This window comes from Lathamus discolor, chromosome 1 (assembly GCF_037157495.1).
Source record: "Lathamus discolor isolate bLatDis1 chromosome 1, bLatDis1.hap1, whole genome shotgun sequence".
Lineage (NCBI taxonomy): Eukaryota > Metazoa > Chordata > Aves > Psittaciformes > Psittacidae > Lathamus > Lathamus discolor.
The window spans coordinates 84187774-84208061 of NC_088884.1; the positions used below are offsets into that span (position 1 = coordinate 84187774).

Genomic DNA, 20288 nt, shown 5'->3' on the forward strand with positions numbered 1-20288 from the left:
TCTCTGACTGCTGCCAATAAATGGTTAAATGTTGGCTTATTGAAAATAGGTTTGCATTTCTCCAGTAATTTTTTTTTTTTAGGTTATCTACCCTGGCAAATTACTCTTGAAAAAAACAAAACAAAAACATCACAAACAAACAAAAAAAAAACCAGACAAACAAAACACAACACAACCAAAAATATTTCCAAAGATGTGAGCCCAGACTAGCAGCAGAAAGCCAGCTGTGATTAGAAACATTCTTGTGAAAATTGCTGTTTAAATTCCCAGGACTTGCTTTAAATAGTTGAAAGATGACCATATTTATTGTATACTCTAGCATTCATGAAGATTACCTGGTAATATATAGCTCAAAGATAGAAAATAATCCAACTCAATCCCGTGTGCAACTAACAGACTGTGAGATGGTTTTGAATGCATATTTTTGTTGGATAGAAAGCAAATATCTCAAAGGATTAGTAAATGCAAGACAGGTTTTGTGTATTCTAAAGCAATTTCCATATGTCATGGCCATCTGATAACTTTTTCATTACTCTGTAGGCTGTAGGTTTGTGTTCTCAAGACCAGTGTAGTATCCTATTTGCAGTCATTGAATTAAGACAGTAATACATACCACATGTTTGCTGAATAAGTACCCTATTCAGACTTAGAAAATCTCAAAATTTCAGTGTAGTAACTGCCAGGGGTCATTTTTAACTCTTGATTTGTCAACAGTAAATCAAATCTTAACCTCATATCGCAGTAAGTTGTTATCAGGAAAAAGCACTGGAGCTGTACTTACATATCCTGCAAGGTCAGTATTTCACAAACTTAGATCAACATATTGCCTTATTCTAAGATAATTTTTGTGCCTGAAATGCATTTAAATAGTGGGCGCAATTCAAACGTAAAATCAGTAAAAGTATCTAAGTTCATTATATCATTTGGCTGTGAAGATGAACATGCTAAATGAACTGGGGCTGAGTTCCTACAAACTTTTGATCAGGAAGTGAGTCAATTTACATGCATTTCCTTTTAAGATAGATTATGTTTCCTTATCTGTACTTTATTGTGAATGGGACCTTTTTGTCTGAGATTAGAAAATGCAAATAGACTCAAAAAGAAGACAGCACTTCATCTCAAATACTGGACTAGCTGATGTATTTCATCTTGGCAGTGATGCTTAGGTAAAATAAGGGACAAAGAGAACTACATCTTGCTAGTGTTCACACGTGGATATTGCCGTTTCTGGTTCGCTAGCTTGGGAGTACAATACCCTGTGGTACAGGTAATGGTTACAAGTATCCCATAGTGAGCGACAGATAGTGAAAAATAAACTCAAGACGCTTGAGGTCAAGGCTGAAATCTGTGAGGAATGCAGAAATGGCACCAGAAGTACAATATTTTATATTCATATAATGTATGACTACTAACATTTGCTTTTTTGTTTTTTGCAAGTCTTCAAACATGTAGAAATTCAAATTTGGTGGGAACATGTGTAAGCCTTTCTTGTCTCTCCTTTTCAGATGGAGACATTGAAGTACAGAGAAACTGCAGATGGGTCTGGAAGCTGCCTATTTGGCGGTTTCTGTCGCTAGATCATGTTGATACCCATAGTCATGCCACTAATGTATGTCTTTCATTTCATGCCTGCCAGTTAGTGCATCCTGCTCAACAGGGAAAATATGCTTCATATTTTGAGCCAAACCTTCAGCAGGTAGAAGAGGCTGATATTAATGGAGCTTCATCTCTCTATGACAGCAGTGGGCTTGGCTCATAGTGAAGGAGGGTTTTCTCTTATTTTTCCATTTGGAAGCTATGCTGGTACCCATGCATCTCAAAAGGTATATTTCTGCACAGTGAACTCATACAACCATCTGCCACTTCTGTTAATTGACAAGACTTTGCTTTTCTCTTGCCAGGTATCCCGCCAAATATTTCACCTCTATCCTCCCCATGCCATTCACCAATTCAGGGGACACCTGCCACAAGTCCTACTGGAAAAACATCTTCTGTGTCATTTCCAGACTACAGTGATATTGACACCAAGCAAGGCTTAAAGCCACACAAAGTCTTAACTTCTACTCAGAGCGCCCCTAGCCTGTCAGACCCTATTATCAGTCCCTCTGTCATCTGCAGCAGGTAAGATAGTAATTTCACATGCATTGGAGTAATTTCACGTTGCTCTCATGAGCAGGTTCCTTTGGCTGACATACACGTTTTTGTGATTTGCTACAGAATTGTGTATTGATGTTTCACTATATTGAAGCAGTTCTTAGTAGATGAGTAATCATGTAGATTGATGCTACAAGGTGCTTTTAAAGTGCAAGATGGTTAGCTACCTTTGCTTTTACTCATGTCAGACGCACGGTCTGATTCATAAATTCTTCATCAGTAGCTTACAGATCCCAAAGCTGGATTTCTCACAGCATGCCCTTAACATGAACAGTCACTTTCAGGTCACAGGCAAAATCTTTCACAGCAGGCACCTGATGTTTGATAGAAAAATCTGACTGGTAGGGTCTAAAAGCTGCTGGCCTGCAGCCTTCTGATAAAGATGTGCCAACAGTGCCTGAAGACTACTGAATTTTGAGTGCTGTCTCAGAAAGAGTGGTTCCTATTCTCCCCAGTCAGAGTCAGATTATGTAGCATTGGGATTTATTTACATTATTTTTTTTTTAGAAATCAGCTGCATCTGAGTTCTTTCTACACTTATAATTTCACACTTTAGAGTAGCCCATTATTAGATTACACAGACCTGCTCTGCAAAATCAGCATTTTGGAAAGAAAGTTGTTCTGCTTATCTCCTCAAAAGGCCTCAGTTGCTAAATTACATTACTGGAGTTTGCAGTATGTGTCCAGTTCAGAACAGTGGGATACACTGGTGTTCAGAATCCTGTTCCAGTGCAGTTTTGAGGTTACCTTACTCATTAGATATTACTTTGCGAGTGGTTTGTGATTATTGGCTAGCCAGTGGACATCATTAGAGGCTGGGTTAAATGTTACCGAGTTTGTCTATCTTCAGAAACAGTTTTTCACTTCTGGCTTTTGCCACATGACTTTGAATTTGTCTCAGTATGCTGGGCTAGATAGCGGGTGTCAGAAAGTCAAAATTGAGACTGCAAGTTTGTTCGAGGAAGTCATTCCCACTAGAATTCAATCCTGACAGACTTTTAAGACATTTAGGTGACTAAATAGAAACTAAGCAGTTTCAAATAAATAGAAACCAAGTGCTTTTAAAAGTTTTCCAAAGACATTGTAAAACTGGGGACTTGCACTGATTCATTTGAAATGAAAACTATTACACATAAGAAAAATACTATAAACATGCTACTGTTGTATTAAACTGTTCCTTTATTACTCCTTCAACAAAATATTATTACTTTAACTAATCACAGTTACCTGTGGAAGCCTTCTATTAAAAAGAACAGTTAACGGTTGCTTTAAAAATGTCAAAAAAAAAAAAAAACAGGAATGTAAAGTTGTAGATAGTAATGAAATATATTTATCGGATATGTGTAGGCTTTGATTTCAGTGTACTCATTGGTAAAATGCTCTTTAGCTTTTATGTGGCTGCTCTTTTGTGTGATCTGTGTGGGTTTCATGGCATATTTAGGTTCTTAATTTCCTTGTTTCAAGTGCTTAAGCTGTGTAGGCATTACAAGTTGTAACTGCTTAGACTTTGTTCTTGATTATTTGAAACATACAAATCATTTAAAATATTGGGTGTAATGACTGCTATTAGGATTGGCATCCACTAACAGTCATGTTCCTTTATTGTCCATTGAAAAATCAAAGAGAGATGTCATATCCACAGATTAAAGCTGAGCCAACAGCACATAAATAATGCTCTCCTTAGCAATGTAAGAACAATTTAAGAAAAAAAAAAAAACAAAAACAAAAACAAAATAACAACACCCTGCCCCCCCCCCCCCCAAAAAAATAAAAACCACCACCACCACCCCCCTCAAAATTAAATGGCTAACACAAGCTAAGAGAGTTAAATTAACAGAAACTGGAAATAGGTCTTCTGATGTTTGAGCTTTCACATCATAGATTGCTAGTCTTCATGGTATGCAATCCCCTACATTTACTGCCCCAAAAGATGCCTTGCTAGGAAATAAAACCAAGTGAGCAAACCTCTACCACCACCAAATCAATCCCTCCCCCAACAACAACAAAGGAGGAAGTGAACTTTTGATGGGTTCAGTTCTTTAAATCAGATCCACCCAGGCAGTGGCATCCAGGCAACAGTTTTACTGTACTTTTTTTTTCACTTGAGAAGTGAAACATGATAGGACAGCAGAGTTTGAAAACTGCATTAAACAAGAACATAAACCAAACAATGCTGTTAAAATACCTTGTAAATAATAATTTTTAATTCTGCTTAGTGGATGAGGCAGGAATCCTGTGGGAAAAAAGTTAAAACAATCCTGTGCTTAAAAAGTATATTATAATGTTTATGCATGAAGGGGATTAAGTTAAAGTTGCATGCGTACGTTTACCTCTGACGCAGAGCAGATTTCAAGTGCTCCACTAGGTAGCTCAGTAATTTTTTTTCAATATAGTGTTTTATGTGGACCATGCATAATAAATCGGTGTGAGTTTGCATATGTTCTGGAAATAAAGAGGTACACTCATAATGGCGCAAAAGCCTTGTAGCATTGCAACCAATTGAAGGTTTTTTTCTCTTAATTTTTGACTTGTTTGCCTTCACCTTATAGAAACCACAAGAAATGCTGGAGAAAGAAATTAATAGGGTTGTTTTTTTCCATCTTGTTCATAAAACTGAGTGATGCAAGATTTATTTGCTTGGATGTGCACTGCAGGTATCATTGTATACAGATTTGAATTTCTATTTAAAATTTTTTCAGGAATTCATTACATTTTCAGGGCATACCAAGCTTCAGACTATGTTTTGGATGACCCAGTCAAAAATCACCTGGAAAGCCAGAGAAAACAATGTTAAGGTGTCATTTTTTCATGGACAGATTTGATGTAATACTGCTAAGTGAGGCTTCAGATTTATGAAGTTCTCTCACGTTTTCATGAGATGTCATGACACATATCCTTCAGGACCTAGACTCAATCATATTGGGACCTTGTAATTTTAAATGTTCCATCTGGTACTGAGTTCACGTTCAGGGCTTAAAGGGAATCGCACACAAGGAATAAAGCGTTTTAATGGAAAGGAAGAGCCAGTCATTTGGAAAGGCCATGATATTGTGATCCCACCCACAATGTCTTTCTGTTCTGGGAATAATGAAGCAAACTCTGTTTTCTAGTTTCGTTGCTAAATGTCTAAATGTCAGATCACGCACCTTATGTTCTGTCCAAAAACCCCTTTAGTACTGATGTACTTGGTATGTTGTCACTGAAGTAATGGCAAAATGCCTTCTTTCTTAAGAGGAACATATTCAAGTTTTAAGGAAGAAAAGGAGAGTAAAGCCACATGATGACTGTGTTCAAGTTGAATTATATAAAATTTCATGGCACTCTGGCAAATTTTCATTGTTTTAATTCATGTTTATAGGACAGCCGTAGTACAAAACCAGGGAATTTATCTTTTTTTTAACTGATGATAAACTTAGAGAATAAAAAATGCATTAAAAAAAAAATCACATGGTATAGGTTTACCCTAGGTTACATAGATTTAATGGTGGTGGCCAGTTAACCCAACATCTTTATATTTTTGGTTTTTACATTCCTAGCTTCCAATAAACTGTAGCTCACTCTTGTAATTTTGTCTGGAGAATGCACTCTGTGCTGTAGCTTATACTGTATGACATAATCTCACACTTGTCAGCAGGACATAATTTTACATAAGACTGTCTAATGTGCATGGTTCTTCATATTGTGCATGTTTCTTGATTTATTTCAGCTGTGGCAGACCCTATAACCAAATAGAAGCCAGTGATGGGACACTAGATAGAAATGGTGGTACCACACACACCCTGAACAGAACAGGTAATTTTTTTGTCCATCAAAAACTTCTCATCCCTTAAAATTCAGTAGTCATTCACTGAAAGGGCAGCTATGCCTGTCTGTCATAAAAGAAGATCGTACATAGGTGAGACCATGCAACTTGTCTTCAAGGCTTCTTTCTATTTTGTATATACAACATGCAAAATGCTAATGAAGAATAGAGTTAAAATATGAAGGGGATATGGTTTCCCTCATCTAACCTTGTCAGTTCAAATAATGGTCCTTAAAATTTTTCTCACTCTTCAATCCCTGATCCCATTTTTTGCGCTCTGCAGGGTATACGCTTTAATGCCTTTGGACAGATTGTCTGTCTTTGGACCCAGCCAAGCAGCACATATGTATTATGAGTCAGAGATCCTGTTGCCATTATTCAGAAGGTCACAGAATGACTTTGATGCAGTCCTTGCTGTTAATACAACAAGCTTTGTGATTTGTTTTGTAGATGATCCTGCACAAGCCACTTCTGACTATGAGACCAACAACAGTGATAGCAGTGATATCGTACAAAATGACGATGAGACAGATTGCTCCAAAGAGCAGACACGTAAGGGATCCGTCTGTAGGACGTACACGCCTGAGACCATCATTCTGCATCCCTTGATACCACCTGAGGTAGCTTAAGTTCCACTCATACAATAGATGGAGAGGGGAGAAATAAAAACCAAGCAAAACACGCAAACCGACCAAAAAAAAAACCCCTTAGAGTTGTCTAAAGACTGTAACCATGGTTTTAAGCAACAATTGCAGCAGGTTTCTACCTTGCAGTAGGAGGATTGTCTTTCAAGAATGGAAAGGAACCATTGAAATGTGTGACAGCTGCTAAGCACTGGCCACTTGTGGAACACTAACCATCTATTTCAATGAATAAATATAAGTTTATGGATCCATCATGAGTCATTTCTGAAATATTTGGCTTCTGTTTTAGCCTGGCTTTAAAGAGAATGGCTTGTAAGGAAGAGAAATTATCTTTTCAGACTGCCAGCATGATATATAGTCTTCCTGTTCAGCCTTCTCAGTGGCCTTGTAATCATCTTAAGTAATATATTCAATGATCCTTATTTTAACATAAATTAACACTTTTCTGAGGGCACTGGTATAATGTTATTGGTGGTGGATGTCTTGAACACAGGAACATTGCGGTATGGTGAACAAGGGCTGATCTTCTCATGACTGCTGTATTCAGCTGTAATCTTGATGGAGATGGAGAGCGAAAGCTTTGTTTAGTTAAATTTTCAACAGCCTATTTCACAACCACATTAATAAGTTTAAGTTGGCTTGAGCTCTTGAAAAAATTTATTGTAATCTGTTGGAGTTGGACATGCTGAAAGAAGGCATTTTTCTCGAGATATTTTGGCATTTACTCATCTACAGTTTCTTAGTAATAATGAAATTCAACAAAGTATAGAGGGAGAAATGTGAAAGGAAGGGCACAACCCATCTTTTATTTGCAGACCTTGAAAAAGAGGTAGGTTTCAGTTTAAGAAGTACAAGTTTTCACTGGGACTGAGCTCTATTAGCCGTGTTAGATTGTAATGAATACAGACATAGAAACTGAGCACTTTTCCATCTGTACTGCAGCATATTTTACAATGAAGAAAACATTTCCTTTGGAAATGAATGAATGATTCCCATGAATGAACAAATGAATGTGTCTCATGGATAAGTTCAGAGGCTGATGTTTCATACACAGACATTCCTATTCATTCAAGTGAAATGAATTATAAAGAAGAGTGACTAGCTGCAGGGCTGGTAGAAACAGGGACATCTTCACTGAGCTGAGCAAAGTACCAACAACTTACAGAAGATGCTAATGTAACCTTAGTTTTTAAGAGCGTAAGTTTTTGCATGAGAAGTTTCACAGAACTGAATTTCCTCTTTATTCTAATTTGTGGAACAGGACAAGCCTGTACTTGCTCCAGAGCCTCTGGTTATGGACAACTTGGATCCCTTGATGGAGCAGCTAAATAGTTGGAACTTCCCAATCTTTGATTTGGTGGAAAAAATTGGAAAGAAGTGTGGTCGGATTCTGAGTCAGGTGAGAAGGATATCCTGTCTGCAGAGACTGCCTACATTATTGACACATTTAGACAAAGTAGTGTTAAGACCCATTGTCCTTACAATTTCATCATCCCATGAATTGTGATCCATGCCACCTAATTCAAAGCTGCTGTTATGAACTCCATCTCATTATACCCTTTAGTTTTAAATTTATATACTTTAAAAATTAAAAATGTGAAATTAAAAAAACACACAGATATTTTTCCTGGTTCTCTCTGCCAATGAGTTTACATAAACCTTTCTGAATATTCTTTTCTATCTGCAGGAGGTGCTGCCACCCTCTATTGAATTTTTTGTGAAAGGATTTCTCATGGGTTTCAGCATGGGAGGGCTAAACTGGAAATAAATTCAGTTGATGGAGGAAATAACAAAAATTTTGTACATTTTTTATACTGGAGATTTCAGGCTGTGCAAGAAAGAAAGATTTCAGGAAGTGGGAATGAAAACAGTCCTTTCCATATTCCCTCACCTTTAAAAAGTCAGCACTTTAATAGTAATTCCTGTCATTACACATAGGGAAGACTAATTTACTGTGAATTGGGATGTGAGATCATTCTGGACTTTCTTTCAACTGTTGTTTTTTCATTCCCTCCTGTAAGTTGGATGCAGGTACTGACACAGCCCATATCTACCCAGAACAGTGTCAGTTCTAGAACCACTTTCTTGGATTAATTTTCTACTGTGTTATGCCCCTTTTCCTTGCACACTGACAAAGCAGCCTCTTTTTCTTACAGAAAAACAGCAAAGGAAAGTAATTATTTTTATGTAGGGATGGAAAGGAAAAAAAAAAAAAACCACAAAACAAGGCAACAAGAGAATCTGACTGATGTAGTATCACTTTACAAGGCATTATGTAGTGATGAGTACTGGAAAGAAGAGATTATGTTAATTGGTATAATGTGGGATAATTAACACTCCCTACAAACAGAGGTTGGTGTGTCACGCAGATCTCAGTGCAATGAGTTCCAGAGAATGCTGTATCAAATCTTGGTCCCTTGGTGTTTAACTGTTACTCAGCTAGATTCAATTATCCAGTGGTCAACCAGGAAAACCAAAGCATGAATTCAAATTTATCCTGTGGTCTTCCTTTTATTGTTCTTTAGCTTGGCAAGTAACATCTGTGTTTAACCAGTCTGCAAGCTGTCTAGGTTGATTTTAGAGAAATAGGCAAACTGTGGCTGGATGGGGATATTGATATAAATTCAGTGATAATTATTGAAACACATTAGATAACAAGCATTAGTGATTAAAATGCTTTTCTAGAGCGTAGATAGTGATTAAAATGCTTTTCTAGAGCATCTAGTGTTTTTTTTCATACTGTTTTCTAACAGCATAGGATGAAAAATGAAACATAAGGGAAAAGAGAACTCTTTATTTAATGGCATATCCAACAGTTTGGATGAGCAAAAACTTGTTCTGGTTTTACATGGGTACCTCTATGTGTTTTAAATGCTTTGCCAAGTTGCATAGTTCTGTACCTCTCAGGACAATTCTCTTGTGCCTCCCTCAATTTGCACTAAAGCTCCACACTCTGATTCCCAGCATTTACTTTTTGCACAGCTTCTGAGCATGTTATCTATTTTGCAGTGCTACAAAATAAGACCTGTGAAATAAAATAGGGAAGCTTTAATAAATAGTATTTATAATCAAAATTCAACATTTTTCTGTAGCAGCTGCTTGTAATAACTCGCACTCCCTAAGAGCAGAATGTGGCAAGTTCAACTTTGTTCATGAAATAAAGATAGATCCTTTAGTTCTTTCCCTACCTACTCAGATGCTCTCAACAGAATTATTTTCAGAAAGAAGACAACTAAAATAAACAAGTCTTTTTTTTTCCCCAGCCAAAAGTATTGTCTTTTTCTCGTATAATTTTTAAATCCTGGGATATTATGAACAGAGGAAAACAAAAGCTGTAATGATTTATTCTCCATATTTTGCCATTAAATGGACTCATCCATTAAAAATAAGTAAATTAACAAGCTGTATTAACTATGTTTGCCTTGCTAGCTTAAATTTATGAGATGGAACAAAGCAGAGCTGACACGTGCCTCTGGGGAAGCATTCAGTTTAGAAAGCAAGTGCTGGCTTGGCATCTTTAAAGCTGCTTGAGATGTCTGTTTCTTCTTTCTGGAATGTTAAATTGGTTTAGACATATAAAAAGACCCCAAACCAGTCAGCGGCCGTAAAAGCATCTGTGCAAAGTACAGTGGCAAGCACTCTAAGTGTGGCACTAACAACTACACGTGATGGGGGTTAGAGAGCAATTTACATACCAGTCTCATTTCAGAAAGGAGCAGCAGAGCTTTCAACAGAGTTGATGCTTCACAGCAGGTCATAAAGTTAGATAATGTCTTCAGTCGCACTTAACGCTCTTCTTAAAGCTCCTATGAAACTAAAACCTGTGGAAGAGAAACTCATTTGCCTTGGAAAGCAAATAAAATAAAAAAGAATAGGCTGAAGTCAAAGTGTCTCTCTAGCTTTTATTACTAGGCCCATAGAGACGATGAATGCTGGTGATGCTCCTATGCTCTCAGTACTTGAGCAGCATCAAGGCAGGGTGGCATGATTCCTGTGTGTGTTGTGAGTTGTCCCTGGATAGTGACAAGAGGATTGTTTGTTCATCTCATAATCATGCATGGCTTCTGTAGCGAGAAACTGCAGCCATTAAATGAAGGAGCGAAGGAAATCAGTCCTTGGGGAATGGGATGTTCCGGGGATCATTACAGCGGCCCTCACGAGGAGTTGTGCTTGTCAGAGCTGGAGACAGGGTGCCAGCAACTTAGAAGAAATGTATGTTTGAAGAAAATAAATGCAAGAGAACAGAGAAAAAGTGCAAAAGGGTTGCCTACAAACGAGTAGGGAACCGTTAATCTAAAGTTTGCATGTGTCCATTCAGAAGAAAAGCTTGTCCTTCTTCAGGCATCGCCAGTGAAAGTATCTGTTATACATGACTCATTCAAGCATTAGCAATCATTGCAGAGACAAGCTGAATATGGAGGCTGGAGGGAAGAGGCAGTGTGGAGCACCTACTGCCAAGCTTCTGGCAGCCCTTGGAGATTCCCTGGGCTTGCCCCTGGCAGCAGGGAGCACACTGTGGCTGCAAGGGTGCCATGCTCAGCCCATGGGATTATAACTCCCAGGGAGCTGGATGAAACAGCATGTGGTTTGGGAAGGGAGGATTTTAAAAGACAGGAGCATTTAAAAATGTTTAATCCAGAGCAACGAATAAACAAAACACCACAATTTGTCTTTTCCTTTTTTTCTTTTTAATGAAAGAATTTAGTTAGTTGACTTTCTGGAAGACATCAGTGTGCTTTTTCTCTCTTTCTGGCCTGCCTTTATCCCTTACTCCTCCCCATTTGCTAAGAATGAAAGAAAGAAAATATCACAAAAATGTCAAAATGACCTATTTGGCTGTTTATTGTTTCTGAGGATCATAGAGTATAATGTCATTTTCCTCCAAGTCATGGGCAAGAGCTATCATTCATATCCATCACACAATCAACTTTGCTTGTTTTCAACTGCTGTTGAATTCCCCCCCCCCCTCCCCCCCAAATACAAGGCAAAGAAAAACATGTTTTTATAACATTTTTTGTGTAAGATGCCTGTCTGATTTTGGTAGCATAGACCAGTAAGGTTTGGTTCTGCAGAACAGTATTTCTTTATGCTTGCTCTTTTTACAGAGATATTTTTGCTGGAAATAGGAAGCTTACCATTCAGTGATCTAAGACTAGAGTGTAAAATGACGTGATTCCAGATAGATAAGCAGAATTCTGTGTACAGTTTCTAATCAAAATTATGCATAAGGTCGGACCCTTCACTCTGCCTCAGTACAGGAGGATCCTGTGGGATTTTCAGAGAGTAAAGTTTTGCCTTCTACAGGCCCTACCTTTTATTTTTTTTTTAACCCTACTTAATGTTTCCAGAGCACTGTAATTCAGTAGTTCCTTAGCTCCTTTGCTATAAAGAGTTTTTCACTTTATAAGCAACAGCTATGGCCACAAAGAGAAATTACCACCGGCATTGCTGATGGCACTTACACACTTATGGTAGAAACAGAAGTAAGAGCTGGGGCCATCAGCAGAACCCCAGCTTTCAAACATGTGTCATCAGGCATTGTGGATAGTGTTGGACATGACACTCAATGTGTCTCTGCATCATCACTGCCTGTTGCAGTGCTTTACCAGAGTTTGTCATGTGCAGATTTCCCCTGGTAGGCAATAACTAGGCAGGGGAAGATTATTACCGCTGCAAATTCATATCCTCTTTTATTATTCTTGCTGTAAAAATCCACAGTGGCAAGACATTTGAAGTTTATGTCATTAAACTTTAGTTGCATCTCACAGGTCCCAGCTTATATACACAATATTCAGAAAGAAATTTATACACAACATACAGAAAGAAACCAAGGCCAGGTTGCATGGTTCTTTAAGCAACCTGATCTTGTGGAAAGTGTCCCTGCCCATGGCAGGGGTGTTGGAAACAGATGAGCTTTAAAGTCCCTTCCAACCTAAACCATTCTTTGATTCTTTGAAATAAATGGGTGTGGATAGCTGTTTGATTTACATTCGGGTGTAAAACACAAAATACAATTTTTACAAATTTCTTATTGCTGTAGCATTCACCATTCCAAATGTGCTTCAGTTCGCTTAGCTCTAGGCAGATCATTACCGGACAGATGGCATCAAAAGGACAGAATTTAGCTAACAGCAGTAAATAAGGAAGCAAAAGGCTTTAGGGTCCGATTTGTGAATGAAGTTGAAAAGGTCAGGCAGTAAATTTGCTATGTCCCATTGTTCTGTATGTCATGTTCAAACTTGTCTTCAAAAGTGTCCATCTTGTGGCAGTTTCTCTCTATATTTCCGAGCACTTGTCTCTCCTGAACAACTCCTCACTCATCCATCACAGCCTCCCTTCCAGTATGGCTTCTCCTGAATGTCTACAGTCATCTTTCCGTGCAGAAACACGTGGAGCAGCCCTGCTTCCTAAGCTGCTTGCTGCCTTTGAAATCCTTTTGGAGAAGTCACTTCTGTCATTTCACTTCTAAAATAGGGCAGAGAGAAAGGAGATAATGCGTAGGATTCAAATTATTCTCTCCTTTTGTCATTCCTTCACTTGTTCCTGCTTTTTCTGGGAATTGATTTGACTCATGGATTCGCCTTGGAATTTTTACAAAAACACTGAAGACTTCTAGACATCATCCTTTGTGTGTTTCTGAGGTGTTATAAAATTTGGGGGATCCATATACCTGAAAGGATGATAAGAACGTCTGCAACAGTGTAATGAAAGAATGAGGTCTTTTTGGTACTAATAGCTTGTCTGTTTGGCTATGTAGCCACATCCCTATGGAAGTGCAAATAGCTGCAGCTATACACAGATCAGAAAGTAGGTTTTCATGGGGTAATTCAATAGAATGATTTTTATTAGAGTTTTTCTGGCCTACTTAGCAGCACAGTTGTTTTGATTTTTCAGGTATCATACAGACTATTTGAAGACATGGGGCTGTTTGAAACCTTTAAAATACCAGTAAGGGAATTTATGAACTACTTTCATGCCTTGGAATGTGGATACCGAGAGATACCTTGTAAGTAAAAATTCCCAGCAGATAATAATGTGTCCTTAAAGTTTGGGGTATTTTCCACACTTTTGCTATTGAAGCCTTTCTTCTCTCATTATAACAGCTACTTTTTTTTCTTCTGGTGCATTACACCAAATGGATGGCTCTCTAGTTGGAGGCTGGTGCTGAACCACAGTCTCTCATCTTTTTCTCATTGCCTTTGATGTTTCATGTTGTTTCATAGCAAGTCATGGCAAAATTCTATGCAAGCCTAAAACCATATAAAGCTACTGTAAGTGCAAAGAACTGTTTGCTGATGCTGCAAGTGTACCCCAGTGTCCTAGCTGGAGTTTACTGAAACATTTCCCCCCCATAAGCAATATGGATTTTTACACAGTTGCAGTGCTATGCAGCCAAAGGAGATGAGCTCTGTAAAGCAGAAAAAATATGTCAAGTAGACAAGTGCAACTACACTGAAACTACAGCTCGGCTGATATTTTTCTGTGTGAATCATTCATTCACTGAGAAACCTGCCTTCAGTCATCCCCAAAGTATTTACTAATTCAAATCAAATTTTCCAAGTGAACTGCAAAAGTCTCTCTTTTTTTTTTTTTCCTATGAGGAGAGACGGAGTTGTTACCCCCTTTAGCTGGTAGATAACCCCAGTGCTGAGGAGTACAGGACACTCTGTTTCCTCACACCTCCCAGAAAGGTGTCTGAAACATTGGTTTAATAAGTCATATAGTCTCTCTCATAAAATATTAAATACCAATTGCAACATCTATGGTGGAAGGGACTGAAGGAAAGCTACCTCAAATTGCCTTCCAGTCAGGACTCTTGGACTCTCTTCTGGAGAGTGAGAGACCAAATTTCAAATCTTTCTTTGTGTTTGAACCAGTTGGGGATTTGAAGCAGCAGATTATAGCCTAAAGGAGTTATAGGTGGATGTCCCACAGTTGGTCTGTCCTACTGGAGCCATTCCTCTTTATTTAAAACATTCAAATATTCATAGAGCCTCAGGATTTTTTATGAATCTAGCCCTTCATTACATTGGTTTTTCTCAAGCATGTTTTGGTTTAGTAAAGCAGAATATTTTGTCTCATAAAAAATTAATTTCCCTTCCAGTTTTTCATTTCTGTGAAGGGGTAAAAACCAAAGCAACTTGTTTGAACTTAACCATTTCTTTCTTCTGGTTGCCGAACTGAAAAATGGGTTATTCACACAAAATTTATGGTGACCATCCCAGTTGGATTAAATCAGTACAAGTTTCACAAGAGGCCAATCTAGCTTTTACTCCTGAGAAAAGCATTAGACCCCTGTGCAGGGCCATCATCTAGGTTTTGCATGAAGGAGATTAGTGTCTTGGGAGAGATGTTCTTAGTACTTCAAAGAAGGCAGGGGAGAGGAGGGTCCTTGCTTATTTTGCTTTCTTCTTTTCAAAAATAATTTAATAGAAGGAGCAGCCTTAGGGTGAAGTTCAGTGTCAGTGCTGAGAAACCCCCATCTGCTATACACTGCCTATCTTTAGGATGCAGCAGGTATAAAATCAGGTTGCTAACACTTCTTGCTGCCAGTCTCTTCTGTGCCACCAGCATACAGAGGGTTTTTTCCCCCATTGTGAGTTTTACAGATGGGAGTGACACAGCAGTAGAGTCCCACATTTTTGTGCTTTGTCCTCTGAAATACATCTTTCCAGAACTGCGGTAGCAGTAATGTGGCCATAGGTTATCATTTTGATTAGCAGATTTCTTTGTGTTTACCTTGTCATTGTAGAAGATACCTGTACTCTGCCCAAAATTAGCCTAAATCACGAGCTGAACTGCTTGTCCTTTCCGTGATTTAACCCCAAGTGCAAGCTTCGGTCCTAGTGCAGCAAAGCATTAGCCCTCTTTCAGCATCATGGTTGCTATTTGCTAATGTGCATTTAGATCATGCTTTGTGCTGAACTAGCATGTGATTCTTTTTCAGCCAGTTGTGTTGGTTGTGGAATGGTTTATCTGGCCTTGTGGGATTTGGTGTTATGAGCCCTGGGGTGACTTTTATCTCTCAGTTCTGCAAAGAGAGGTTGTAGTAAGTCAGATTACAAGATCCAGGGCCATAACTCTTATCTCTGGCCAGAAAACCTCAGAAAGAACCTGATTTAACTGTGCAGTGTACACCTATCCTGAATTTGATTTTTTTGCAGTGCAGCTGCTAGCACAACACTTACATTTGCTCAGGTGGAGTCAGGTAACTCTTACCTGCCTTTTATTTACAAGCTAGGTGAAATCTTGACTACTGAAGTGGGTGAGATTTTCCCACTGATTTCATTTGAATCAGAGATTAACAGTGCATATTTTACATTATGGCATTTAAGAAGCTAAAGGCAACCACTTGAGTAAAGGATTGGAGCTGGTAGCATAAGCAGTCCCACTGCTTCTCTGTTTTCTCTTTCTTGACTGGTGTGATACATACCATTGAATGTGCTTCAACTTTAGTGAAAGAAAATCTGAGCATTTACTGAATACAGCTGGTTTGCATGTTTCTGATAATGTTTGATTTGTCTCTCGATTGACTGCCATGCAGTACCCACTAGATGGTGCTGATTTCCCTCTGTGGGAAATCAGAGTTTAATAGCAGGGTTATTTGGTTTGTATCACAGATCACAACCGAATCCATGCAACTGATGTTCTACATGCCGTTTGGTACCTTACTACTCAGCCCATCCCAGGACTCCCAACTGTGATTAATGATCACGGGTCAGCAAGTGATTCAGGTATATTTAAATGTGCAAGTGTATATATTGTATTTTTAAAGTTTTTTGTCCTGAGATTTGCTGTAAGAAAGCCAACAGTTGAGGATTGCATACAATATTTGTTATCATACAGACTTTTAAGTTCAGTGGTAACTTGGATGTTGAGGGTGTTGAAGTATGTTTATGTAACTTTGAAGAGAATAGAATTGGTCCTTCAAAGCCTAATACTTTACTTTTAACAATGTGTGAATGCAAGCCTTTGTGGCACCCAGTGCAGTTTGTTTGCAGTTTGATTTTTACAATAACTTTTTTCATAGGAAAACTGTATTGGTAGTGCTTTTCAGTGCTGCTCCAGAAGCAGTGTAGACTTAAATCCTCAAACCCTGCATTGTTTTACTATTACAAAATCTCTGAGGCATGCAGCATTGATGCTACTTGGCTGTTGTGAAGTGTTCCTTTTCTTCTCACTGTCTCCAAAGAAGGAGACTTGTTACCATTTTACAACCAGCTTGCAAGACCACTTGTCTGGTTTTTATGTTTGTTCCATACAAGAAGCCACTCTTATTCCATTTTTATATTAATTTATCCAGGTTCAGCTGTAACAACTAGAGGACCTTGCTATAGTTTGTGGGAGTTCTGAAGGAAACCTCTTCCATTTCTGCTTTTTATGGTGGTGTTTTTGTGGCACAGCATTTGTTAAACTCTTCAGGATATTTTGGTGGGGTGGGAAACATTTTTATTCGTGGAAAACTTTATTAGCAGGGGTTGTTGGAGGCTTTTTAGATGAGATAAAATAGGTGTAATGAAAGGGGTTGAGTTTTGCAGCTTTTTGGTGTTTGTTATTTGTTCAGCTGCATGTAAGACCTATTCAAGCAGATTAAATTAGCAAAACATCTCAGTTACTATCTGCATCTGATGGGCATATTCAAGCTACTTCAAACAGAGGAGGATTATCAGCAAAGATCCAAAGTCTAGACCTTTGGATTAGAAAATGTGAAGCATAATTGAATTAATAAATGCTTGTCCATTGTTTTAAGTCAGGACTGTTAGTGTCTTATAGGCTAATCTATACGGTGAAGCAATTAGATGACAGAGTGAGAACATTGAGTTACTCACGAAGCTCCGGAATGGCCATGAATCCATGGCTTATGGCTACTGACTCTGCTGCATTGCTGGAAGGTCCCCAGGTGGAATCAGAGTGTGTTTCTTTCCAGTTGTATGCCTTATTGCACTGGATCATGTGCACAGTATCAGAAAGTGCTGGTGTCAGGATGTGCTTATTCTTCTATTATGTGTTACAAATTTGTTCCTTCTCTTCCTGCGTTGTTGCTTCTATCAGTTTCAATAAATCACTGAAAAAGTGGTAAGGATTATTTTTTCTCCCAATTTTTTTTTTATTTCTGCTCAGATTCTGATAGTGGAATCACTCATGGCCATATGGGTTATGTGTTTTCGAAGACATACACACCTACAGATGATAGCTACGGATGCCTAGCTGGCAACATCCCTGCCCTTGAATTGATGGCTCTTTATGTAGCTGCAGCCATGCATGATTATGATCATCCAGGAAGGACCAATGCCTTTTTGGTAGCAACAAGTGCTCCTCAGGTAAATAAATCTCAATCAGTGTTGCTGTTAAGTTCGAAAAGTCCTCAGTAGCAGCTTCTTCTTGCCTTGTGTCTTCCATTATGCACAAGTCTACCAAATATTTTGAAACAGCTTATCAAAGTGAGTCTTTGTAAGTAAGAGTCTTCTTACCTACCCTCACTACCCTCAGTTAGTAGAGCTGTTAAGAAAGGTTACTGATAAAATGTCTTAGTGAAGGAGAAGCTAACGCTCCGCTGACTGATAGAGAATCTGTAACTGTGAAATAAAGGAAGAATTATTCTACCCAGTCAGGCACAGAAAGATTAAAATACTATAAAAAACACAATGCGCCATGCAAGTTACTTTATGCATGACTGTAACATATTTTCTGTTGTTCCAATAGAATATGAGCAGCTGCAGTCTTTTATAAAGGTATTTTTACACTATGCATCTATCAGGGCAGGAGTATGTGTATGTGTGCTAATGAATCTCAGTTTTATAAATGAAGAATTGAGACATACCTAAGGTTACACAGAAGTTGCTGTCAGTGGTGGGAGTTGAATTCAGCAATTCTGAGTCACTGTTTATTGGCTTAGATGAGAGATCATCTTTGCTTGCTTTATGTAGCTGACCTGCCTGGCTTCAGTGTACTGTTCTGAAAAAACAAGAATACCATATTGCCATCACTGTGAGAGTTATGCATCTTATTTTGGTAGCGATTTAACCAGTTTTGGATTTTAGCATTGTGTCAGGCTGAGTGTGTGTTGACAGGTTTCAAACTGGAATTGCACTTTTTTCTGTGTTTGGAATCAGTCCAGCATGGACACAGTTGAAAAGTACAAACACCAAAAACAGTAATTCCTGCTAAGTGAGGTAAAATCGAGGAAGCACACACCTATATAATATTAGTCATTAATCTGTGGCCCGAAACAGAATAATCTCTTGACATATGATGCAGTTCAGTCAGGAGCTGAAAACCCTTGAGCATGAAAGATGCAGATTTTTCAAATCAATCTTCCAGTAAATCTTCACCATCACAACAGTTCAGGTGTCTGCTATTAGTCCTGCCAAAATCACCTCTTCAAACCTTGGGAAGTTCTTTAAAAAAAAAAACAAAACAAACAAATAACCAACCAGAACCTCCCTCATGTGTCATGCTGGTGTCATTCTCATTTCTGCATTGTAGTGTTTCTTTTGCTAAGAGGTTTCTCAGCTTTCAGCTGCCTCTATTGCTTTCACAGGCAGTGCTGTACAATGACCGCTCTGTCCTGGAGAACCACCACGCTGCTGCTGCCTGGAACCTTTTCATGTCAAGGCCAGAGTACAACTTCCTGGTCAATCTTGACCATGTGGAGTTCAAGCATTTCCGCTTCCTCGTCATTGAGGCCATTTTAGCTACTGACCTGAAGAAACACTTTGATTTTGTTGCCAAATTCAATGCCAAGGTAAGAAGATTGATTTGGGTTGGGGTGGATGGTCAGAGCAGATTGTGGCTCACTATGTAACACCATAGTGAAAAAGGCTAGAAAGGCTGTTGGGTTGCTTTTTCTTCTAAATGTCCTTTTGGCTGCTGTAAAGTATTCTGTTGAATGGTAATACGGCTGTTATTTTTTACTTAATTTAGTAGTACAGATTCTTTTCTTATATATGGGTTGTTTTTTTTTTAGAAAGCAGTTTAAGGCTAAGGATATCGCAGACTATTTGAATAGAAATCCCACTTACATCCTACTTTTCATCACCGTTTCTTTGTTCAATGGCATTTTAGATTTATTAACAAAGCACTTGGGAAGAAAATCTAAGGTGTTGCCACGTTTCCATAGTGGCTAAATACTTAATGTGAATTTTTATTGGTTTAATCATACTGTCACATTATCAAAGCACAGAAATAATAACAATTATTTCATTCTAATTTCATATGCTGTGAAACCATGATCTTTCTGTCCTACTTTGTTTCAAATGGGTAGACCCCAGAAGAAGGTGACTAAAAATCTTTCCTTCATGCTCCATTCAGTGAATATAAAATTACAAACCCTGGGAAACCATTCTTAAAAATTATTGTACAGTTTCAACTTAAGTTTTTGGAAATCACCACATATCAAGTTACTTTAATAAACTCCATAATCTGTCAAAGTTTTTGGCATGTTACCTAGATGATACCTGTCTTTGGAGCTGGTACTGCTTTCTTGTTCCTTGTGAGAAACACACCAAGTGCAGCATTTTTCTCTTCCAGGACTAGGACCTCCTAGCTAGTTTGGTGACACAAAATGTTTTCTTGTGATATTGCTTAGGATGAACCTGTATCCTGAAATTTTGAAGCTTCCAGTTTTATGACTGGTTTTGTTTTCCATTTCCCTGTAACATCTGTGTCTTTATTAGGCTTTAAGAAGC

At 38.3% G+C, this 20288-nt stretch overlaps 1 protein-coding gene across 2 annotated transcripts in view; it reads left to right on the top strand.

The window, feature by feature from the left end:
• PDE3A (phosphodiesterase 3A) overlaps positions 1–20288 on the top strand; it is a 254751-nt gene that overhangs the window by 214164 nt on the left and 20299 nt on the right. For both annotated transcript variants that reach the window (XM_065683581.1, XM_065683588.1), the window contains exons 6-13: positions 1902–2121; positions 5861–5946; positions 6407–6576; positions 7862–7999; positions 13495–13606; positions 16221–16334; positions 17722–17921; positions 19142–19345. In XM_065683581.1, coding sequence (XP_065539653.1) covers positions 1902–2121; positions 5861–5946; positions 6407–6576; positions 7862–7999; positions 13495–13606; positions 16221–16334; positions 17722–17921; positions 19142–19345 — 1244 coding nt within the window. The remainder of the gene's footprint in view (positions 1–1901; positions 2122–5860; positions 5947–6406; positions 6577–7861; positions 8000–13494; positions 13607–16220; positions 16335–17721; positions 17922–19141; positions 19346–20288) is intronic.